Source organism: Cucumis sativus, chromosome 5, assembly GCF_000004075.3.
Source record: "Cucumis sativus cultivar 9930 chromosome 5, Cucumber_9930_V3, whole genome shotgun sequence".
Taxonomy (NCBI): domain Eukaryota; kingdom Viridiplantae; phylum Streptophyta; class Magnoliopsida; order Cucurbitales; family Cucurbitaceae; genus Cucumis; species Cucumis sativus.
Genome location: NC_026659.2, coordinates 3,551,286 through 3,575,781, shown reverse-complemented (window position 1 = coordinate 3,575,781; position 24,496 = coordinate 3,551,286). Strand labels below are relative to the sequence as shown.

Below are 24,496 nucleotides of genomic sequence, written 5' to 3'. Positions count from 1 at the left end.
GATTAAATATAAATTTAATAACAAAATTTCTTTTTTAATTAAGTATGATTTTTGTAAAACAAACCGATGACTCACAAAACCGATAATCGAGTTGGTTCATGGGTTCATCCAACATAATCCAAACCGAACTCGAAGTTATTATTAAAATATTTTTTTCTTATGAAATAATTATATATACTCAGGATTTTTTTACGAATAATAAAATATTTACTCTTAAATAAAACCCTTAAATACTTTTTACTTTCATATTTTTAATAATATCTCATATTTTATTTAATTTTATTTCATGTAATTGATTTGTTGGATATTTATCTACTAACATTTACTAAAAATAATTTTTTTAGCAACTTTTAAAATAAAATCCTACAAAAATTGACATTTTACTTCATTTTAAAATAGAAATTTAAATAAATGAACCAAAACAATGCAAGCATTTCAATGGTTGACATTAGTTCTTTTTTTAAAACAAAAGTTATTTAGGTTAAAGAAATTTACAATAAGTACTTAATGGAATCTACGAATTCCTTCATATTATTAATGATGAAATCATGGTTGATATAATATTTCTTTAGCTTACTCATATATTTTATTTAAAATTAATTCTCTAATGTACTTTTGAACGGGTTGTCACGTCTATGGACACAAAAAAAAATCCACCTATTTGCATGTAAATGTAGGTTCTCTCTTTCTTTTGCTTTATTTTTTCCTTCATTTTCTTTTGCGTGTAGATTTGTGTATACAAAATATTAAAAGAGCTTTCCAAGACTTTTTTATTCTTTCTTTCTTTCTTTACTGTATTTTCTGGGTTTCTTCTTTGGGTTTTTCTTAAGAATATGGTGAGATGAAAAGAGGAAGAAAGAAAAGATGAACACACAATGTTTTAAAATGGTTCGGCAAGTGCCTACATCCACTGTGCTTTGAGAACAAGGTATTATTTCTATTTAGTTTTTGTTGTGTATGAAATATCAAAGTGATACAGTGTATTTATAGATTTCTATATGTCTTTTAGTTGAAACTCTAGTTAGATCAGAAGTTAAACCAACAAATTTAGCTATATGTCTTTTACAATAAAAGATAACTATTTTAGTTAGAGTTTCCCACAACTTTGATGTATCAATAATTTTTTTCGTATGTCCCGAAAAGATTGAGAAAAAAATAGGAAGGTCTATTAAAAAATGGACGGGCACATCAAATTTTTTTATGTCAATGTTATATTTTAAAATTGCATTTTGAATGAGCGTATTAATATCTTGAAATATATAGTTTAACTATTATACTAAGTGACATGCATATCATTATTGATACATAACTATCATTAATTTTATTTATATTGAATGTAACAACTATATAGATGTGTTATTGACATACTACAATTCATCTATTGTCGATACATATGTTCAATTGTAACTCATAAATACAACAACGAATCAAGTGTACCATGTTTGCCAAAAAAATTACACTCATGTCAACCATTTTCTTTTGTAAATCTAGCAAAATTACGGTCCAACTAAAACATTATAATGTACAAAAACGTCATCCTATTGATGTACTTCGTTGATATCTATTGGTATACAAATTCCTACAACCACTAAGACTCTTTCAAGATGGCCACTTTGAGGGCATTGTCACATTTTAACTGTAGTTATGTTGAGACTTAGTGAGTAAACATGTGTTTCTAAGATTCATCGGTAAATTAATTGTGTGATTGTGTTCAACCTACTTAATATGAAACTTATAATAGTTCCAAAAGTTGATTGAAACATGAAATCATTTATACCTTTTTTAAAATTATAAAATTTCAAATAATTTATTTCTAAACGATATTGTTTGTAATATAGAAGTTTTTTTAACCATTTATTTACGTCATATTAGTGTAAAATTATCAAAACAAAACCTAATTAACTTGAATTGACCTATCACTCTATGCTATCTCGTTGTCTAAACCTTCTATTTCTCTAGCTCCACTCAATATGGTTTGAAGAAACTTTTCATACTCAATTTTTTCGTTTGCTTTCAATTTCAAACCAGATCATTTTTAAATAATGTATCTATATATTTAAGAAAAATAGCCAGATCGAAAATCAAATTAGACTGTTTTCATTTTAAAAAGCAAAACTGAATTAAAAACCGAACCGAACCGAACCGTTTGTAATTAAAATTATATACAGAATTTTAAAATAGCAATCCCAAATTTAAGGCAGTCTGAACCACATGTTTTAGAACCGGTTCGATTCGGGTTCATATGCAAAATTTAAAATTTTAGGTTCGGTTCGGATTGTCTACAAAACCGAACCGAACCGTTTCCTCCCATAGGCTTCCTCCAGAATAAAACCCTAACTCTAAACTAGCAAAACTGCTGCGGCTCTGTTTGCTTCACCTCGTCCCTCTTCCACCGCGAAAAATGGTGCACTCTCCTTTTCTCTCTTTCAAATCCTCACTCAATCAGTACTTTAATGGTTTCAATTTATTATCTGCTTTCTTATATATATTATTCTTCTACTCTTGAATCAAGGCTCCGAAGAAGGCTGTTGGAAAAGTTTCAGCAAAGAAGAAGCTGGTATATCCATTGTTTTTATGCGAAATTTGTTGTTTCAATTCTCTATTGCTTTGGTTTAACACCGCTTTGGATTCTTTGCAGGATAAGGTGGTAAACCCACTATTTGAGAAGCGTCCCAAGCAGTTTGGAATCGGTGGGGCATTGCCGCCCAAGAGGGATCTCACTCGCTTTGTCAAATGGCCCAAAGTTGTTCAAATTCAGAGGAAAAAGAGGATTTTGAAGCAGAGGCTCAAGGTTCCACCTGCTTTGAATCAGTTCACCAAGACCCTTGACAAGAATCTTGGTAATTTAACCCTAAATTCTCACGGAGATTCCTAGTACATTAGCTGTATTAGATAGTAATAATTGAATGGTTTAGTTAATTACGAATTGTGTCCCATTTCGGTTTATGCTTTTGTTTTTCAGCTGGAATTCTCATAATTTGTTATAAAGTATGGACCTTTTTAGGTTATTTGAACGATAGGTTGTATGGTTTCACTTAATTTTAAAGAGGTGTAGGAGAAATATGTAGTTCCATACCTTACTGATTGATGGTTTGGTTTTGGTACCTTGAGATTTGATACTATGTTTTGATTGGCATTGCAAGTTCATTTGGGAGTCGATAGTAAGCTTCAGTCTCTTGGAACCTAGATTTTTTCTTGTGAACCCCATTTTCCACCTTGGGTTTGTTGGATCATGCTTAGATCTTCCGCATTTTGGGTTGTTTAGACATTCTAACGATCCTACTGTCATAAATGGTTCTCTCTGTAGGAACCTATTATACACTTTATAGTATATGGTCGTGAATGAAATGTGCCTTTGTTTTTTATGGTAGTTATCATTTTTTTTTCTAATTTCCATTTTGGAGAACTGTGTCGGGAAACTCTTCTGGTCATCTTTTTATTTGGTTTTGATTGAATATTGGATTTAAGGTGTATTTGGGCTTTTGCTTTTTTACTTTTCTTGTTTCTTGGCATTTGTTGGATGTTGGTTAGTCTGTTATTTTTAAATGCCTTTTCATGCATTTGCAGCAACAAATTTGTTCAAGATGCTTTTGAAGTATAGGCCAGAGGATAAAACACAGAAAAGGGAGCGCCTTTTGAAAAGAGCTCAGGAAGAGGCTGAAGGCAAAACATTAGATGCCAAAAAGCCTATCGTTGTTAAATATGGTCTCAACCATGTTACCTACCTCATTGAGCAGGTCATCTTTTATTATTCCATACATTTGAATTATTTCACTATTTTCAACTGCAATGTTGTATGCAGTCAGATACACTCCTTTTATTCTTAACATCCATATATTATTACTTTATTTTCAGAACAAGGCACAACTGGTTGTAATTGCACACGATGTGGATCCAATTGAGTTGGTTGTATGGCTCCCAGCTCTGTGCAGGAAGATGGAAATTCCATATTGCATTGTCAAGGGAAAAGCACGTTTAGGATCGGTAACCTTTTCTTTATCTTATTCCTGACAACGTTTTCCAGTATTCTGGAGCCCATGGACATTTGTTTGAAACTTGTTTCCTTTTCAATAGATTGTCCATAAGAAGACTGCATCAGTTTTGTGCTTGACAACAGTAAAGAACGAAGATAAGTTGGAGTTCAGCAGGATCCTAGAAGCCATTAAGGTGACGATCACAGTTTAAATAGATGTTACACTTGACATCTACTGGTGTAGAGCTTTATTTTTTAATATGTTTACTGCTGTGTTTTGTTTGTTAAGGCAAACTTCAATGACAAGTACGACGAGTACAGGAAGAAATGGGGTGGCGGAATCATGGGTTCCAAGTCACAAGCCAAAACCAAAGCAAAGGAGAGGCTTCTTGCCAAGGAAGCCGCTCAAAGGATGTCTTAGGAATTCACAGATCAACACTAGAGCAAAGGACAAAGGAGAAGTTTCTAGCAGAGCAGAGGATGTCAAAGCATGGCTTAGTATTTGGTAATGAGCTCTTGTCTAACTTAAGTCATTTTTCTTTGATTACAAAACAGATTATTAAGAGGCTTGTCATTGTTATTTTCAGTTTTAAGTTTATTGGATTGAGAAATTTTATTTTGTTCTACGAGTTCTACATTATATTCAAAGCAGGACATTTTGGAATTAATTCTGTTTTGATGCCATTTTTCTTATATAAGTTGGGTTATGTGGTACTTTGACCATGTTCTCTCTATTCAGCATCCTGTTGTTACGTTTTCTGAAAAAATTGCTATTAGCAAAAGTTAAAGTATTCCATTTAAAAGCATTTCCAAGCCTATTTCATTGTAGGGTTAAGATTATTTTGCATAATAAACAGAATCTAACGTTGGGAAAGAGGTATCAAGGGTGCTTTATCTTGTGTCAATAGTGCCTACTTTCTTTACGATAAGATGCAATTTTGATCCAAAAACTTAATTTCAAAGAAATATTGCTTTGTTTTCAAGATTTAGTCCAACAACCATCATGTTCGTAAACATCTTGACACTAAAAAAAACAATATGTTTACTCCTATAGATGTTTAAGTCTCTAATTTGTGATGTTATGTAAAGTTGAACTTCTTTGTTAGTTGTTTGAAAGACATCAATTCGACATTTTTCTAACTTCAGCTCTAAAAATCTCTCATATACTCAGTATAAATGTCATTTATTCGGTGTTGAATATAATTAAACATTTTTGTTGTATAAATCATACAACAAATGACCAAAACAACAAGTTTTTCAAGATTCCCCATGGATTGTATTTTGATCAGGCAGGGGAAAGTTCAAACTCTTGAAACAAGTAAAGGCTCCATCAACCACCAAATTATGCCCACTTACGTACTTAGCATCATCAGATGCAAGAAAAAGAGCCGCATTAGCAATATCATTAGTTTCACAAACTGTCCCTTCCAAAGCACTCAAATCGAATATCATCTTCTCAAGTTTTGCCTCTTCAACGCGAGGAAAAAGCTGTACCATTTCCTCAATAACAAACGGTGTCGGGATTGGAAATGGTGATATGCAATTCACTCGAATACCATACCTACACAACTCTGACGCCAACGACTTGACAATGCCTATAACTGCAACCTTCGACACCGAGTATGTATGCTGAGCCAATCCTCCCATGAGACCTGTAACACTAGCCGTGCAAAGAATTGACCCTGATCGTTGAGGGATCATGACACGAGAAGCATGTTTGACACCGGCCAATACGCCACGGACGTTGACGTTCATGACTTTATCGAAGACAGCGAGGTCGAGGTCCGAGATGCTTGGAGGAGTGTTGCAAGCAATACCAGCATTGTTGTACATAATGTCAAGTTTTTTGTGAAGAGAGATAGTGAAATCAACAGCATCAGAGATGTTGGACTCTTTGGTAACATCACAATGGATGAAAGTTGCATTTGGTCCTAATTGTTTGGCAGTGTCTTGGCCAAGTTTTTCTTTGATGTCAGCTATTACTACTTTGGCTCCATTACTTATAAATTTTTCAGCAGTTGCCTTCCCAATTCCACTTGCTGCTCCTGTAATCAGTGCTATCTTCCCATCGAGCCTAAATACCATAACCGACATTTGTAAATATAGCAAGTAAACGCAAAGTATTAATAGATGTAATATGATATAAATTTTGATGTAATATGATACAAAACAAAATTTAAATCCAACTATTTGGAGTTTGTGATCGATAGATTATATTAATGATAGATTTTTAACTTTATTCATGGAAATTGTGATTTAAACAATTTTAGTTTTAAGTTTTGTTTTTTTAAATTTTTTTTTCCATATTTAGTAGGCGAGAGATTTGAATTATTAACCAAAATTGGAATTTTTTTTTTGAAAACTTGTAGATCTTTAAAGCACTTAAAAGACAATTAAATAAAAATAGTTGAGCATAGCTTTCCTAAATTTAAAACTTAAAATTGAAGTCTTAATTTGGTAAACCACAGAATAGTTGAGCTTATCTTTCCTAAATTTAAAACTTAAAATTGAAGTCTTAATTTGGTAACCAAAATCAGTCATATATATAAACTACTTTCTATTTCTAAGTTTCTAATTTATTTTATTTATCTATTTTCTACTAGTATCTTAAAAAATTAAACCAAAATTTAAAATACAAAATAGTTTTATATTTACATTAATTTATTTTAAATGTGACTAACAATTCAACTTTTTTAGGCTCAATTTTAAAAAAAGTACTTACCAAACAGCATCAACGGTTTGCAAATAAAGCTTAAATCTTTCAACCTTTCGATCAATAGTGTTCTAAGAGTTTTCAATTGAGTGAGTCCTAAACCCAATTCCACATTTATCGTAAAATCCACAAACTAAACACCAAACTGAAACTTTAGTGTTCAAAATTGACAAATAATTCAATATATATACCTTGTAAATCCATTGACATTAAAAAAAAAAACGAAATATCTCAATTCTGCCCTAAAAGAAATGAGTTGAAAAGCTTAAAACTAGTAGATCTGAAACTGAAAACTTCACACACACACACACACACACACACACACACACCACACATATGCATACTTTTTAAATTAAAAAAACTAAAAGTAATTTAGTCTGAAATCTATACAAGAAGTAAGACAAAAAAGAAAGAAAAGAAGAAGAGATCACCTTGCAGGTTGAGAAGAAAATCTCCTATTGAAGAAGAAGCTCCAAGTAAGAGAATTGTTGAAGAGAGATCTCAGCCGTCGGATCTGGATCATGCTTGTTGAAAGATATAAAATGAATCTTCAAAGATTTATTTTTATCTTTTTTGAAAAGCTATGAACAATAAGAGTGGGAATTTAAATGGTGGGAATTGAAGGAAAAGAAAGATGTGATAATGAAAACAGAGAGTTTGATAAGGAAGGCTGTTGTGGTTTTGTCTAATAATTGATGGTTTGGTTGGTTTTTAGTCAAAGGGACATGTTTTCTTGTTTATGTAATCAATCATCAATTTCTATTTTCTCTTTTTGGGTTTTCTTTCTTTTACTAAAATCTAAAAAACAAAAGGAAAAAAGAAAAAGAAGAAGAATTGGGAGCCAAGGGGGATGGCATTTGCATGTTAATGGTTTATTTTAAGACTGACAAGTGCACACTAAATATTTATTAATACACTTCTGATGTGTCTTTTTGGTTCATGTAGTCATGTATTTGGTCATGAAGTTTAAAAAACCCTGACTTGTTTGGTTTTTTATATTTGAATTTCATTATTGGAATTTTAAAAAATTAGCAACAAATTAGAAATCAAATTAATTTGATCACGTTGATTACAAACAAGACATGAAAAGTAGGTTTCATTTAACCATTTCCTGTGTGTTTATGTAATTGTTGACATATGAAGTCCATTGTCGAATATATAATTAAACGAAGACAATTCAAGTATGGAGTTTAGGTCGATCGGTGGATGGTAGCAAATGGGTAAGGAAATGATGGGAAAATGAAACCCTAATTAATTATGGAAGATTGTTGTTGGTCTATTTTTGTATTATATATCCAACAATATAGTTTTTATCAAGAAAGGAAATGGAGAAAAATGGAATGGCCTTTTACCTGTTTCAAGTGCAAGAGTTAGAATACAACAAAAAGAAGAGGGAAAGGAAGAAAAGCATCTGAGTTAGGGAAGGAGCAATGGTTGGAGGATGGGAAATAGAGAGGAAAGAGAGATTGGATGAAGAAAATGACAGATTATTGTTGGAAAGACAAAAGTAATATTAAAAAACAATAGATTAAAATACACCCAACGGCTGTTTTGAATGCTTCGTTGTAATCATGATTATTAGAAATCTAACGATTGTTGAAATGTGTGTGAACGGAACGAAAATGAAATCGTAAAGCATGTAACAATGGTAGAAGAGAAAGACGACGAGTTGAAAACTATAAGAACAAAAATGAATCTCGTCATATAAATGAAAGCCAAAAGGCTAACTAAAACCGTTTAAAATTTAAGAAAAAAATTGCAATAAATCTTAAAACTAGTTCAGATTGTTAGCAATACTTGATTGTTGGAATCATTTTTTTAACAATAAACATCTCAATCCATAAACCATACTCTATCGATATTTTACTTTTTTTTTTCATCGTACGACTTATCCATATAGCTATATAATATGTAACTTAATCTACTACAAGAGAAAACACAATTAACAAAGAAGAACAATGATGTACTTAAGTTTGTCAACATCATGATATTTTGGACTCTAATTAACCATCAAAATTGGGGGAAACTAATAACAAAGAGTTTTTGAACCACAAGCTTGGTGATAAAAACAAAGTTAAAGGCATCATAAGTGTACACATCACAAGACAAGAGGACAAAAGGCCTTTTACAAATATTCTTGAGCATATCATGCATAAAATGAATTATTAATTAAAGTTAAACTCAATCATGGCCACAACATATCCTAAAACAAAACGAAGTATCTCAAATATGAAAATGAGTGTAGTTTTGAGGAGATTCAACTCAGATAATGAATGTCTACTGAATTAGTTTAGATCTAGACAATGTCTACAAAGAACGATGATGCTAAACCCATGAAGAAGAGTGATAAAGAGAGACGAGGGTCAAGAGACCTCTAGAAAAATTGAAAGATAAATCTCGTACTACTTAACCAAACTAAAAGGAGATGGACAAAAATAATTGTTCCATTGAAATTAGCTTTGCTTAAGTTTCATTAAACAAAACCCTACTGACATTATAGTTTCAATTTTTTTTTTTTTGGTGTTTTTTCCTCTTGTTATTGTACATGCACGTCTTTTTATTATTACTGACATTAAAAGATATAATATCTTATAGTGTCAAGTAGAGCTTGAAAGAGAGTTAGTCTTATCCTTTTAATTTGTTCATATTTTTATTATTGCATGTTAAAAAAAAAAAGTAGGTTTTGCATGTATAAAAATTACAAACCAAAATCTTTGTTGAGAGTTTAAATCGACTTATTTATAAAAGTTTAGGAGTTTAATTGTTGAAATTATAAAGTCACACATAAATTTGATCCAAATTGAATGCAATATAGAGTATAAATTGATATAATTAATTAAGAAAGTTTAGTGTTTAAATTTAGATTTAAGTGTCTACAAAAATGTCAAATGTTAATTGTTGAGTGTGTTAATACATGTTTGAGTTTAATAAATAAAAATTGAGAATTAAAGACTGATTAGGATTTAGATGATAATGAAGAAGATTAAGTACAAAAGATTAGGGTATCAATGCAACAAAGTTGAATAGTATTTGAACACTAAAATCTCATTGTTATAATAAAAATGGAAATTAGGAAAGCTCCCAGCGAGGATCGAACTCGCGACCTTTCGCTTACGAAGCGAACGCACTACCACTATGCTATGGAAGCAATCAATATTATAATATTGGTTGTTTAAAATTTAATTAAAATTATTTTTTATTTTTAAAATAATTAGACTCAACTATACAAAAAATACCATCTACTTCCTACTTCGTTCTAATAATAACTTTAAAACTTTGTATTAACTATCTTATAGGGTCGTTTAGTTTAAAGTTTTATAGATACTTGAAAATAAAGGATGTCTGAAGAATAGAATACTGTAAATAAAAAACTGACATGTAATAGAATACCCGAGAATATGATGTAATGAGAGCCAAAGATGATAATTAATAGATTGATAAAAATTAATTCATTTGGAATCAACAATAATTTTAACTATAAACAGTTAACATTTGAGTACAATTATTTTTTTTTAAAGAAAATTGATAATTAAAATTAACCCGTTAGACGTAATATTAATTATAATTTAATACTTAATAATGTTTATGATTAATTAAGTTTATAGTTAGTTATTTTAATTTTAATTAAGTAATATAGGAAAATATATTTTAATACAATATATTATATAACAAATGGTTCTATAAATATTATATGTGTTCAATTAATGAAGCAATATAGATTAAAACCAATTTCAAGAAATAATTGTTTGATTACTAAAAAAACAACAAAGTAATCAATTACTATTATTAAAAGATGAATTTAATTAATCTTACTTTATCAATTAAATATATTTAATCTATTATTAGCTAATTAATTAACAGCTTGTGTAAAGAAATAATTGTATTCATTTAATAACTTCTTATTGTAAAGAAAGTTAAGTATTTTAACACATTCATTACTAATTTATTAAAATAAATAATTTATATCAATTTTTTAAGTTCGTATTAATTAATTAACTATATTGTAAACAAAATTATGTATAAAATAAAATAAAAGAACGCTATAGGTAGGAAATAAGGATGCCTGTAAATCAACTGTTTCCCGACAAAAATTTGAGAACTTTAAAACAAAGCATGGTCAGTTTTAAATGTATGTGTCAATTTCCATACAGAAAACCTTCGAACCAAACGACCCCTTGAAGCTTTAGAAAAAAATGATAACGTCCTAGTCATTTGTTATGTGAATGGAAGTGCTTCATCTACATTTGGGACTTTTATACAACATTTCAATATGAATATTTAGAAGCCTCTTTTAGATAAAATAAATATTATCTCGAAATATTCTTTCTTATCTTATTTTAATCGGTACGAGTTTGACTTACCTTTATATATTTAAAGAGAAAAAAAAGTAGAAAAATGAGTAAGATAGAATATAAAATTTAAAAAGAAAAAACTAAGTAATAAGAAGCAAAACAATTATGAATTAATTAGTTTAGAATATTAATGAATTTCAAAATTATTCAAGTCTCTACATATGATCTCCCAAAATATGAATGGACAAAGACATTGAACAATAATATGATTTGATTCCTTGGCCATGTGTTGTACTTTTGTATTAAAGAAAATAACAAGTGTATGGTTTAGGGATATCATCTCTTCCAAAACCACACAAAATTGATTTGATTTGTAGCCCAACTCATTATACTTCTCACCAAAAATTTAATGAACCTCATGTCCCAATTCAAATAATTAAACAAATAGCTTCTTTAATTAGTATGGCCCGACTTGAAGGAAAGAAAGAAAGTCGACTTTGCACAGAAGCGGATAGGAGAGGTAGCCTGTATAGACTCAAGCGATCAACTCGTGTGAAAACTCACACCCTAATTATAAAGTGCACGAGTCATTTAACTTCGATTAGACTAAAGCAATTCTGAGAGGAACGTACTCACTGCCAGATATCGTAGATGAACTTCTCCAAGAAGAAGTTTAGTATATCATAGCTCCCTGCACCATGAATTTTTGTTTATGAAAATTTTCTTAAATTTAAATTTGGATGTGGTTTAATTTGGCAGGCAAAATGTTAAAAAAGTGGTAAACCAAAATTTCCCTTTTACATTGATATTGATATTTTCAAATTGTTACGAAAGCATTTTTTAATGTCACTTTTGGGTGCCAACGTTATTATAAGTCATAATGAATGCTATAAGACAACGCCTATTTATCATCACTATCTATTACATTTTCAAACTAATACACCTCAAAATAATTTTGTTATATGTTATAAAATTACTAATAATGAAATCATTTATGTATGATATAGTTTGTTATATATCCAACTTAACCCTGAAAATAAATAAAAGCAGAGTAAATACAAGTAAACTAATAATCAAATTTAGCATATAGATATATAATTTAACCTTTGCTAAGAAAAGTTGTAATATAATGATTATTAATTAGTAGTTAATTATGAATGATTGACAAGCTTTGTATTTAAATTTACTACAAGACAATGGAATAAAATATTCCATTCTATTTTTTTTATTTCTTTTAAGGATTGTATTTTTTTTTTACTTAAATATCATACACTATAGATTATAAAGATTTAAATATTATTTTAGTGTCCATCGTTTATTTTGATTATTATACTTTCAAAATATTTGTTTTGTTTTGTATGTTTTTCAATATATTCATTTTGGTTTTTATACTTTAAACTTTGATTTATTTTTTTTTATCCTTGAATTTTCTTTTAAAAAAAGTGATCATTTTGTTCCTTTTAACTTTGAATGACACGCTATTAAACATTCTCTTCTAGCCATTACAACATACATCAACCTTTACTAAACACACACAAAATCGAAGCCTAGTGCCACTTGCTCAACGCCCTCAATGCAAGACTCCTTCACATCTTTGTTTCAAAGTTTTGCTACATTATTCAAAGTATCTTGAATTAAATCTTGCAATATTTCTTTGATTTATAGAAAAAGATAACTTTTCTCTTATTAAACTATATCCATATCTAGCAAAACAAAGAGTACTCTTGAACCGACTTGTTTTTTTTAACTCGTTTTTATTTAAACTATTTAAAATAAGGTTACTTTAGTAGTTATTACCAAACACTTAATTTTTATTTTCTTTTGAAAATACGATTTGTTATTTAAAACTAAACACAAAACACAATTGACATACACTACAAGAATACGGAGTTATCGTGATGCTAGAAACGACGTCGTTAAAAGCAGCGTCGGCGTTAGTAGAGTTTTCGCGACGTCCGCTTCAAGACGTCGTCATGTGCACCTTTTCGCGACGTCTAGAAACATAACGTTGCGGAAAGTTTACTAATTAGTTTATTGTTTTAATTTTTTGCGGCGTAATTCTCGAACATGTCGCGGAATGTCGAAAAGTTTCGTTTCGTTTTAGACTTTCTGCGACGGATGTCTCCACCACGTCGTGGAAAGTCTAACCCTAATTTCAAATGATAAACTTTCCACGACGCACGTCTGACATACTTCGTGGAAAGTTGGACATTTAATTTGTGAACATTATCCGCGACGTCAACTATCTCCAGCGTCGTGAATACAGGCTTCCCGCGATGTTTTCGAAGACGTCGCGGAAAGTCTTTGCCTATTTCAACTCTGAATTCATTTGCAAACTCATAATTCATTCGCAAACTCAAATTTGAGAGAGAAAGGGAGAAAGTTCGAGAGAGAAGGAGAGAAAAGTCGTTGCCGATGCCACCTTCGCCGTCGTACCGCCCACTGTTGCCGTCTTGATGTGGTTTTTTTTCATGTAGGTTTTTTTTTTTTTGCATTTATGTGTATATGTAAGTATATTTTTTTGTAAATATAATTTTATGTGTATGTGTATATTTAATGTATATGTGTATGTATATTTAATGTGTAATGTGCAATGTATATGTATGTATAGTTTAGTGCATATGTATATTTTTTGTAGGGTTTAGTAAATTTGATAACGAATTCAATAAATACGGTTTGACGTCGCAAATCGCCAAGGGGTCTTTATCAAATTCAATAAATACTACAATAAATACGGCTTCTGCGACGTGGACGCAGACGTCGCAAAACGCTATTGCAACGTACTGAGCCATGCGTGGAAGAAACTTTCCTCAACGTTGAAACGAGCTGCATCGCGGAAAGTATCCATGACGTGCTTTCTGCAACGTGGTTGCCGACGTCGTAGTAGCCTTCCGCAACGCAATTTGAAGTTTTCAACAACGTTGCACTGCGTTGAGAAAAACCGTAATTATTGTAGTGATATTAAAGAAGTAATTGAAGGTTAGTTTGATGGAGAGAGTACATGACACCTACCATAAAAACTTGTACGAATGAAATAAAAGCTTTAATTTTGTTGACAGTGTTGAGAAAAGAAAACAAAAGAATGAAAAAGATAGAGAAGGAGATATCATAAATTGATAGTAAAAGAAATTAGAGCAAATGCACATGCTCTCAAACTTTTTCTCATAATAATTCGCATACCCATTCCCACCTTTCACTTTCACATAATTGATTTTCAACCCATAAAAGGATGGGCCCATAACAAAGCCCATAAACCTAACCACCTTATGCTCCCATCTTTCTGCATTCCATTTCTAAGGACCACCAATAAATACGTATACGTATATGTATATGTATATCTATACCTCTTACTTATATATTTTTTATTCTTCTATCTATAGATAGTGTACTCTCCTCAATCAATTGTTTGACAAAAATGTTCATGATTCAATATAATCTTCTAGAACTAAGAATCAATGAATTTGCTACATTCGATTAGTCAACTTTACGTTAAAATAGAGATATAAACGTCTTAAAGTATTAGGCAAGTGATCAATGTCACGTTAGATCATTAAAAGAGTTAAATTGGAATACCTTTATCACATTTAAAAGTATGCTATGGTCAGTTGCCTATTAGACAAATTACATTTTTTTTCCCTAAATAGATAACCATATTTTGTAAGTGCATTCTAGTTTATCAGTACTATCAATCGCCAAAGAAAGAGGAGTGGTCAGTGATCACATTTGGTTGGTCTAATTTTGATAATTTCACTTGCCAATGACACAAGAAGTCAAAAACACTTGTAAATATTTTTAGGAATAGATCAGTTTACATTTCAATCTATTCGACGACACAAAATTCTCATCTTATTGGTCAAAGTTAATAGGGGAAGAAAAATCTAGTTGATTGTAAGATCTTAATTAAGTAAATAATATGATAATACATATACATATTTAGGATGTATACACACACGTATATGTAGTGTTAGAGTAAAATGGTATAATCTTTGGCATCAAGTGAGGGTGAGGAAGTTGAATTGTTAGTACATGAAGTTACTTTAAATGTGGTTGTTCCATCCAAAGAAGAAAGGTATAAGAAGAGGGTGAGGCAACGTCCAAATGGCCCCTTCTTCCCCTCCCATTTCCCAACACTAACTTACCCTTTAATTTCATTGTTTAATATTCAACTTTAAACATTATATTACATACAAAAAAAAATAATGCATGAAGTAAATTAGTAAAATTAAATTTCTTGTTTTTTGATTTTTTGTTTTTGTAACGTAATAAGAAGAAGTTGTTGTATCCGAACATCGTTAATTAATTGATTTGTGGTGGGTGGTTTTCGTAATATTTTTTGAACATATAATAAAAATTGCAACACATTTAAATATATAATTAATTTGATTCAATTTAAAATTTAAAATTTAAAATGAAAATTGATAGAATTAAATATGGACCCTTTTTTCAAATAAAAAGATACGATTATATATAAAGAATTTCAAATAGGAAACTACAGGAAGTATAAGTAAAGGAAAGGAAACAAATTAATACATGAACTTTATTATTATTATTTTTTCCTTTCCCCAATCTGTTGCATATTTTCTTCCATAAATGAAATAAAAATCTAAGATACCAAAATTTATTTTTTTCTTACAAGACTTGTACACCAAGTTATTCTATACAATCTACCCATTATATTTTAATGAATAATGCACAAAATGATTAAAGTAATTATAAATTATAATAATTAAAGTAAAAAATTGTTAAAACTCTCTATCTAAAACATTTATTATTTATTAAAATAAGTATAGATAGTATAGATAGGTATGGAGAGGTTGGTCTTATGTTTTCATACTCAAATTTCTTTTTATGAAAGTTAAAAAATAAAATGATCACTTTTGATCCAAAATTCCACTATAATCATTATGAAAACCAAGACACTATTTCATTTTCTTATCAAATTAACACCACATAACTTTTTAGTATACATAATAAATCCAATTTTCCATTATGCCAAAAACAACCCAACTTCTGGGCCCTTCTACAACTTTATCCCCAAAATTCCCTTTTCCCCTTTTTCTCTTTTTTGCAATTTTACCCCTACCCCCACTTTTTTTAACTTTAAAGCCCCTCAAATAAAATTACACTCCAAAATTTTATTCCCCTATAGTTTACAACCTTCATACCAAAAGAATCGTATATTATTATTATTATTGTTATTATCATTATTCCTAACTATATATACTAATAGCATTAAAAAAATTAAAAAAAGAAAAACTAAAAAGCTTTTCCAATTTCCCTTTTCTCTTCTTCATTTGCATTTCTGCCCTCACACTCTACCTTATTTCCACTTGTATTCCCATTCTTCTTGCTCTTTAAACCTCCTCAAAACCCCTTCAACGGCCACGTCCAACGCGTCTCTAACTTCGCCGGTGCCGTAAATGAACTTCGGAATTGACTCGATCACTCTCTCTCTCATCTCCTTCACTTCCTCTCTACTGAACCTCTCCAGAACCGCTTCAATGGAGGTTGTCCCGTTCTTCACCGCGTTCCGGTCTATAAAAACCGAGTAACTTTCCGGTTCGCCCGGTAAGAACCACTCGTACTGATAATACGCCGTTCGTCGCCAAAAGAAAACCGGAATCGCTCCGGCCACCATGCAGTCGAAGATGGACCGCCTCGTGAAGCTGTCTCCTCTCGGCTGAAGGCAGAAGTCTGAGGTGAGAAATGTCTCCAGAATCGCTGACGTGCCGTTAGAGCAACGGCTGCCAGCGCAATCGACAACGCGGCATTTCTCTCCGGTGGAGTTCTTGCACTGGTGGAGAAGCATCGCTCGGAAGTCATTGTGGAAAGCGGCGCGGGTGGCTCCGGCGAAACAGAAGAGGTGAGTACGACGGCGCGTGCGTATAAACTCCTGCCAAGCCGATATGTCGTTTAGGGATTTGGGGTGGAATCCTGTGGGGTAAGGTACACCGACGTCAAAATAATCCCATGGATTTCGCTCTATCAAAAGTCGGGTTATATTTCTCATACCGGGTAAATAAATACAACCCGATCCCCAATCTTTATCCTTACTCCTCCGGAAATCCCATGTGATACGTCCCATTGTAATGAAATGATCCCAGCCGTTGGATCTTTTGTAATACTCTTGATCGGATAGCCATTTCAGAATCGAACGGCAATGCTGATCCCGTTCCTCCGGGGTTGAATTCGTCCAGAGGAATTTCCCCACTGCGAGTCCAGCGTAAAACGGTACATAAAACGCCGTAGCTGATTCCGGCTCTAAAACACGGCATTTATGCTTCAAAATCCGATTATGGAAAATAATCTCCGTTACGAATTGGTCCGTCCAATACCACGACTGAAGAAGATTCTCCGGTATAATCCCGGCCAAGGAATCCGCTTTCTGGCCGAATCCACCGTTTGCCATCGCGCTACAGCTCGAGCTCCATGGATTCAGATTATCACAGTTTTCGAGAATGTCTTGGTTAAACAGCTTCGGCAAATCGTAAACGAAGATCCTGCCGTTTTTGCAATTTCCGCCGTCAATGTCGGCGGGGGAGACGGCGACGGAAGGGAAGCGGTGGAGTTGTTGGTTAGTGGAGGAGGAAAGCGCTGGTGGGAGAGGAAGAGGGAGATAGCGGATGGTGAAGAGGAGGAGGATCTGAAGGAAGAGGATTACAAGTAGAAGCCATAACCGAGATTGTTGATGATGAAACTGCTGTAACAAGGAGTTGAAGGAATTCTTCCTATCGAAAAACTCAGAGGATGCTTTGAATTTCTTCGGATGGTGCTCGGCGGGCGAGGAGTTACCCGAAAGAGGAAGCATCAGAGTAAAATAAAAATAAATTAGGTATAGAAAATGTGGTGACTGTGACCGTGGGCGTCGTCAGCCGTCACCGCCAGGGGAGAATTGGGTGGTGGTTTTAGAGTGAGGAAGAGAAGAGGGGGTGAGTTGTGGTGGAAAAGATGAAGGGCCGAAATTTTATTAGGAAAAGGGAGATGACACGTGTCGAGTTTTGTTACCGGGTGAAAGAGCAACCGACAGCGTATTAAGTTATTGTAGACCGGCAAGTGCCGGTTTTCGTTTTATCATGGTTGCCAGAACGTTGATGGTAAAGCAACAAATTTTGTAAACAACAATGCGAGGATTCCGTGGACTTCTCCGTTTGATATTTCTAAGCGGCGAGGAGGGTAATATTGGTAAACTTAATCAAATACGGGTTTTATTTATTTATTTAATTCAACTATTTAAGGTTAGTAAAATTTTGTGATTTTAATTCATTATAAATTCCTTAATGATGGAATCATTACAATTTTCGCTTTTTAGATTATTCAATGTTTTTGACTTACTTTTTCATTATTTATTTTATTCAAATTCTTAATTAATTTCTAAAAGTAAAACACAAACTTTCTCTCTCTCTCTCTCTCTCTCTCTCTTTTCTTTTTAAAAATTAATCTTAATAACATAATCGACCTGTTTTAAGGTTCATAGTGTTATCATTACAATTTAAAGATGTATTTTCCTTTTGCAACATTACATTTTAAAGTTATATTTAAAACTTTAAAAAAATATCATTTAATAAATAAACGCTTAACTAGTTTTTGGAATATTTTTAAATTTTAAACTCTTTTAATAAAAAAAAAAGAAGTTTAAAATAATAACTTCTTAATAACAATTATTTTTATGTAGTCAATTCGAAAGAACTTTCCTTTTGTTGAACGGGGTTGGAAAAGTCCGTTTCCTGCCTTTTATCTTCATTTCTTTTATATGCATAGATTAGTTGATATGATATTTTCTTTTGTTTCATTTGAGAGGTTTAATTTTTTTTTTAATTAAAAGAATTGAGCATATAATAAAGATTATTCATGGTGGATAATTAACTATTTAACAAACAAAAACTTTCTTAAACATAATTTAGTTGACTTTTTTCTCAAAACAATTAAAAAAAATACATAATTTTTTAGATACCAATTCCTCTAAACTCTTCAATATTTTGAGTACAATTATAAAGAGAGATTTAAATTACAAGTTGTTTAATTTATTAATATGTTGAATTTTTCATCCAAAAGTTTATTATCACTTTCACAAAGATAAAAAGAAAATCTAACTCCTTTTAATGGTACATTCAAACTATCATTTGTTTAAATATTGGATTGACTTGAAAGTAAATTTCTCGAAATCTTATGTAATCTTATCGTAAGTATTTTTTTTTTCAAATGTTCTAAAACTAATCCAAATTACAATTTAATTTTTCATTTGATTCAATTTACACTTAGACATTATCCAATTTTTCTATTTGAGAGACCATAAACTTATGAACACCACAAAAACACTCAAATATTTATACGGTGTAAAACGGTATCGAGAGATCCATAATCTCTTGTAGTGCAATCTCATAAATCAATAAAATTAAAATCTAATTATTAACGTAATTTAAAAGGATCCTTCAAAGTTAAATGAGTATTTAAATTAAATAAGGATATTAAATATGTAATCTTTGATTTTTGTTTTAATATGTAGCAATAGTAATAATAAAAAATATATATTGTAGTTTGAAGATTATCAAAATTGGAATGGGATGAGATCTTTTGTTAATAATAAGTATTTAGGGAGTATCATTAGAAAACTTATATGTATAAAGTTTTGAGTTTAAATCATCCTCAACTAGTTTATATAAAGTATAAAATTAAACATTAAATTGATTTTAATTGATAATCTAAATTTGAGAGTAGTTTTAAACATACTAAACTTTAAAAAGAGAAAATTTGTAAAAATTTAAGAATCAAATACATCGACGACACGTGCACATAAAATTTTACATGAACCTATAATAAATATGAACGGCTTGGTTTATAAGTTAAAGAATAAAATTAACAATCACCCAAACAAAAACTCAAACAGTCTTCAACAATAATATTAAGATCTAATTATACGTTACTCCTCACATTAACACCATGTACGGTTGAAAAGTAATCCATCAACATCAACAACAACAACAGTTAATTACTTTTGTTATTATTAGTGTTTGCATTGAAATTTATAATTAAATCTTGTAATCTAACTGAAGAAGAGAAAAAATGTTATCGACTATCTTTACTGCTATATTTAGTGTTACCGACTAGTGTTATAAATATTGTTAGCATCATGAATTTGTCACATTATGGGTATTGTTATTATTACGAAAGAATAGTAAAGGTTTAAAATTTATAAGAATGCATGGAATTAAAAGGCGTATTAAAATGGGAAAATTGAGGAAGAGAAAGGCGTTTGTGTTCAACAGAGGAAATGTAAAAGAATATAATAAGAGAAAAAGAGGAAGGTAGGAAGTTGTAAATATGGAAAAAGGGAATGAAATATAAAAGGCATTGTTTTTGGAGGTTAAAAAAAGGGAAAGAGAAAAGAAATTTAGGAATTACCAAAGAAGTACGGAGAAGGCAATAAATGAAAGGCAAAATAATTAGAAACAATAATAATAGTAATAGTAATAAAAGGGAACAGAAATAATTACCATAATAATAATAATAATAATGTCAATAAATGTAGAGGGAAATGGGCATTGGAAACAGTTGCCGGTGGAAAGCGTAGCTGTAAGAAATCTACCAATAACCCTTCAATGGGGATCACCCTATAACTGACACGTGTATCTCACCATCCCTCAAATTATTTCTTTACTATTAATCATTTATACACCTAAATTACCAAATTAGTCTCTTCGGTGGTTAATTTTCAAAAACTAAATCATTATTTATATATATATATATACGGGTTGGATTGAGGTTAAAAGTTTCAGTCCAATCTAACTCAATCCTATTTTTAAAATGTTTCAATTTTTTTACGTGTATTTATTAACACGACAGGTACAACAATTTTAAAACTTTACAAATACTAGAAATGGAAAAAAGAACAATACAACCCTACAGTCACTCATATATTTAATGGTTGAATTGAGAATATAATTCGTGTTAAACTAACTAACTAAAAATATGGATAAAATTGAAAACGTTCCTAACCTATTTACACCCCTAACATCAATGAGGTTTGAAATTTGAGTTTTACCTTAAGTTTCAAGATTTATTGTTTTTTAGATCATAAGAGCTAAATTTAAAGTATGATATTAAATTTGAGTTCAATGTAGTGTGACAATTTTTATACTTAAATGTCGTAAGGATAGAAGAATTGTTATTGTATGAGATTAGTGTATGCATGTATAAATTGATCGGAAGACTTATGTATATAAAAAACATTAGAGGACTAAATTTGTAATTTAACGAAGGTGTGGCGGACTTGAAGTGGAGTATTAAAAGGAGTTTAGTGGGGGAAGGTGGCGTCCGGAGGGGTAGGCTAAGAAAGGAGAATGGGAAAGCGGTGGTTTCTCCTCTTCCCTACTAAACTCATAATATTGTTCCATCAAAGTCGTTTTATGCATTTTTCTTGAGGATTCTCTTGTCGTTTTGAAGGGGACTAAACACGTCTATTTGTCTTTCTATTATATATATATATATATATATATATTGTAATTTTAGTTTTCAATTAAATGATTAGACTCTTTTTAGTTTAAATGATTTAATTGAAATTAACAAAATTCAAACTATATTCATTTCTTTCAATGAGTAATAGATTTCTTTTTTGTCTTTTTCAAAAATTGAATAATTGACATTCTATATTTAAACATTGTAGAAATAAATTAAATTTAGGAAAAAGTGAGAAAAACTAAATCCAAGCAATGACACTTGCTACTGCCCAATTAATACTTTGACTAATCAAATTTAGTCTTGCATGCTTGAAGAATATGAAAAACTTATAATTCTAGGATAACTCCATTCTCTCACCCATACAAAAGTTTATAGGATAAATTTACCCTTAAGTTATATACCATCGACCTAACTAAAATCAAGCTCAGATTTTTTATTTTGTAAGTCACGTTCTTCTTCTCTCCAACAAATTCACTACTGATATCATGTAAAAATGAAGTGGGTCTACTTCCAAAAGTAACATTTAACATTAACAAACATTGTTTAATTTACTTTTCATATATTTAAATGATATGTTATGGATGAAGAGATAAAAGTATTGTCTCATCTCAAATTCATTTTTTTAACTAAGAAAAAGAAAAAACTCAATTTTACCAATTTAAAGAACATTTATATAAAGACTTGGTTAAAAGTTTCTATTAGGACGATTTGTTTGAACTTTGTAAAAAAAAAAAATTTCTCATCACCGACACATAAAGGAAAGGTTTTTTCTATATGTAAACAATATTAATTTTCCTTCCGAGTTACTCCAACGTACGTCAAACTGTGTGCAGAAGGATTTCTGAAAACTTCAAAAATCAAAAGTATTAAAATATCAAATTCAATTTTGTTTTTTAAAAAAACCAACAAAATTATATTTCAATATCAACATTGCTAGATGTTCGTCACTTCATCACATCTATGATTGTGTTCTTTGTTCCTAAATATTTTGATTTAGAAATGGGATGCAAGTCAAATTGTAATATATTTGGTGTAGAACAGGTGTTAAATGGAGAGGAAATACGTTGGGTTGATGAGGTGGGACGGCGAGAAGTTCATGGAATGTTGAATTAAATAATACATAATTAAGAATATAAGATCATGGAATTAAAGAAGGAGGAAAATAGTTTAATGTTGGAGTCAAAGCTAATCAATTTTTAAATGTTATTTATTTAATAACATGAAGTGTAGACATGGTAACAAAATCAATTAAATCCAATTATTGACATGACTCACAAGCTTTAATCTATTAGCCATAAATAACCATATGGTTTTGATTAATTATTGTTGTTAATGTAGAACATAGGATTTGATTGGGATCATTTCCATCATACTTTATAATTAATTACCTACCCAGTTCACATCTTATTTATTTATTTATTCTTTTAATTGATGGACACAATAAACATATTTTAATTTCGACTAGAATAATAGATGTTGTGTATGTGTCATCCACCTAATTAATTAATTAATAAATAAAAGGAACTATTTTGGAACCCATCACTTTTGCTTTTAAATAAGCTATAAACAAAATATAAAAAACAAAAACAAAAAATTTGAAAAGCTCACCTAACGAACCTAAATTATATTTAATAAATAAGTTAAATTATAGGATTTTGAATATATTAACCAAAAAAAAAATGAAAATTAGAAGATCAATTAGCACAAAATTAAAAATTGGAAAATCTTTTTAACACATACTTATTTAAAAGTTTAAATACTATCCGTATAACTCCATTAGTATTAATAATGCGATGTACTACAATACGTTTAGAAAATATCGACATTATTTTAAGAGTATAATTTAATTTAATATCATTAACTAAAAGTAATATACACGTAAAGAGAAAAATATCAAATAATAATCGTATAAACATAATTTTAGGGCATATATTATATCCCACGAAGTTCCAAAAGTTTTAAATTATTAAATTTAGCACTTAGATAATAAATGTATGAAAAGTAATATGGGATATGATTGATGGGAAAGATGATCCATATATATCATATTCTTGAGATGATCATAGGGTTTATGCACTCTTGGCTTTTTGTCACATATTCAATTACTATCATATCATAGCAGCTTTCATTCTATAATAATCTCCTTCGATTTGTTTGCTCATATTTTTGCTTTGCATGTGACATGTCCATTATTTTTCATAACTAGGGCCTTGTAGTGTTGTTATCAACAATTGATTAATTTAAAAGTATTTGTTTCATAATATAATAATAGAAGTTTCATTTTCCAAAAATTATTGTAAGTAAACCTTTCTTGTTACATAAAATGTAGATTTTTCAAGAGAGAGAGAAAAAGGGCTCCAAAAACCCACATCTTAGATCTCTAAAATTGAACCTATATATTAGGAAGAATGTTTCACAATACCAAAATTAAAAAAGAAAAAGGATATCAATCAAATCCAAACAAAATTGATAGATTAGGATAAATAACATCACTGTTGAAAATATTTTATAAAAAATTTAAGATTTTATTTCAAATAACAATTCATAGCTACTAATATAGTTTGATAAGTGTTTATCAATAATGCTCTAATCTTTCCATCTATTTATGTTTTCATTGTGTTGAAGTTAGAAGATAGAAGAGAAGAATTAATTATATATCCTTAAATCTCGTTTGGTTCTTGAGATAACGTAAGATATAAGTAATTATGACAATTAAATTCTTGGTTTAATCTTCCCAGACGACTTTTGTCAAACTCAATTACTATATCAAAACAATATAGCATGAAAAACTCTTTTTTTTTTTCACAGTATACTTGTAGATTTGCATAGTATAAAATTTACACAACAAGATCAATAAATTAACTAGTACTCTAACATTTTATAAACTATGAAAAAATAATCATGCCACACAGTAAAGATTAATACATCTCAGGGGGATAGAATTTCTCATAATATATATGAATGGAATCATCAGAATGTACATTAAAAATCATATTGATATATTCAAAATCACTTGCAAACATACTTTTATTTTTTATTTATGCTAATTCAATCAATTTAATA

General features: G+C 30.2%; 3 protein-coding genes and 1 non-coding gene across 4 annotated transcripts; 1 reads left to right on the top strand and 3 right to left on the bottom strand.

Annotated features, from left to right (window-relative positions):
* The first annotated feature begins 2,311 nt into the window (after nucleotides 1-2,311).
* Nucleotides 2,312-4,687, top strand: LOC101213286 (60S ribosomal protein L7a-1). Its single transcript, XM_004143600.3, has 7 exons — nucleotides 2,312-2,404; nucleotides 2,513-2,557; nucleotides 2,639-2,840; nucleotides 3,568-3,737; nucleotides 3,856-3,984; nucleotides 4,075-4,167; nucleotides 4,263-4,687. Exons 1-7 carry the CDS (start codon nucleotides 2,402-2,404, stop codon nucleotides 4,392-4,394), a joined length of 774 nt encoding a protein of 257 aa, XP_004143648.1. The 5' UTR covers nucleotides 2,312-2,401; the 3' UTR covers nucleotides 4,395-4,687.
* A 443-nt stretch (nucleotides 4,688-5,130) lies between these two features.
* On the bottom strand, nucleotides 5,131-7,376 carry LOC101213528 (secoisolariciresinol dehydrogenase). The gene is made up of 2 exons (XM_004143601.3): nucleotides 7,118-7,376; nucleotides 5,131-6,047 (listed from the first exon to the last, which is right to left on the bottom strand). Exons 1-2 carry the CDS (start codon nucleotides 7,207-7,209, stop codon nucleotides 5,231-5,233), a joined length of 909 nt encoding a protein of 302 aa, XP_004143649.1. The 5' UTR covers nucleotides 7,210-7,376; the 3' UTR covers nucleotides 5,131-5,230.
* A 2,386-nt stretch (nucleotides 7,377-9,762) lies between these two features.
* Nucleotides 9,763-9,834, bottom strand: TRNAT-CGU. Its single transcript has one exon. It is a non-coding gene; the product is annotated as a tRNA-Thr (tRNA).
* Nucleotides 9,835-15,880: 6,046 nt separating this feature from the next.
* On the bottom strand, nucleotides 15,881-18,132 carry LOC105435453 (xyloglucan galactosyltransferase XLT2). The gene has a single exon (XM_011656581.2). It carries the CDS (start codon nucleotides 17,784-17,786, stop codon nucleotides 16,299-16,301), a length of 1,488 nt encoding a protein of 495 aa, XP_011654883.1. The 5' UTR covers nucleotides 17,787-18,132; the 3' UTR covers nucleotides 15,881-16,298.
* Between the last annotated feature and the right edge of the window lie 6,364 nt (nucleotides 18,133-24,496).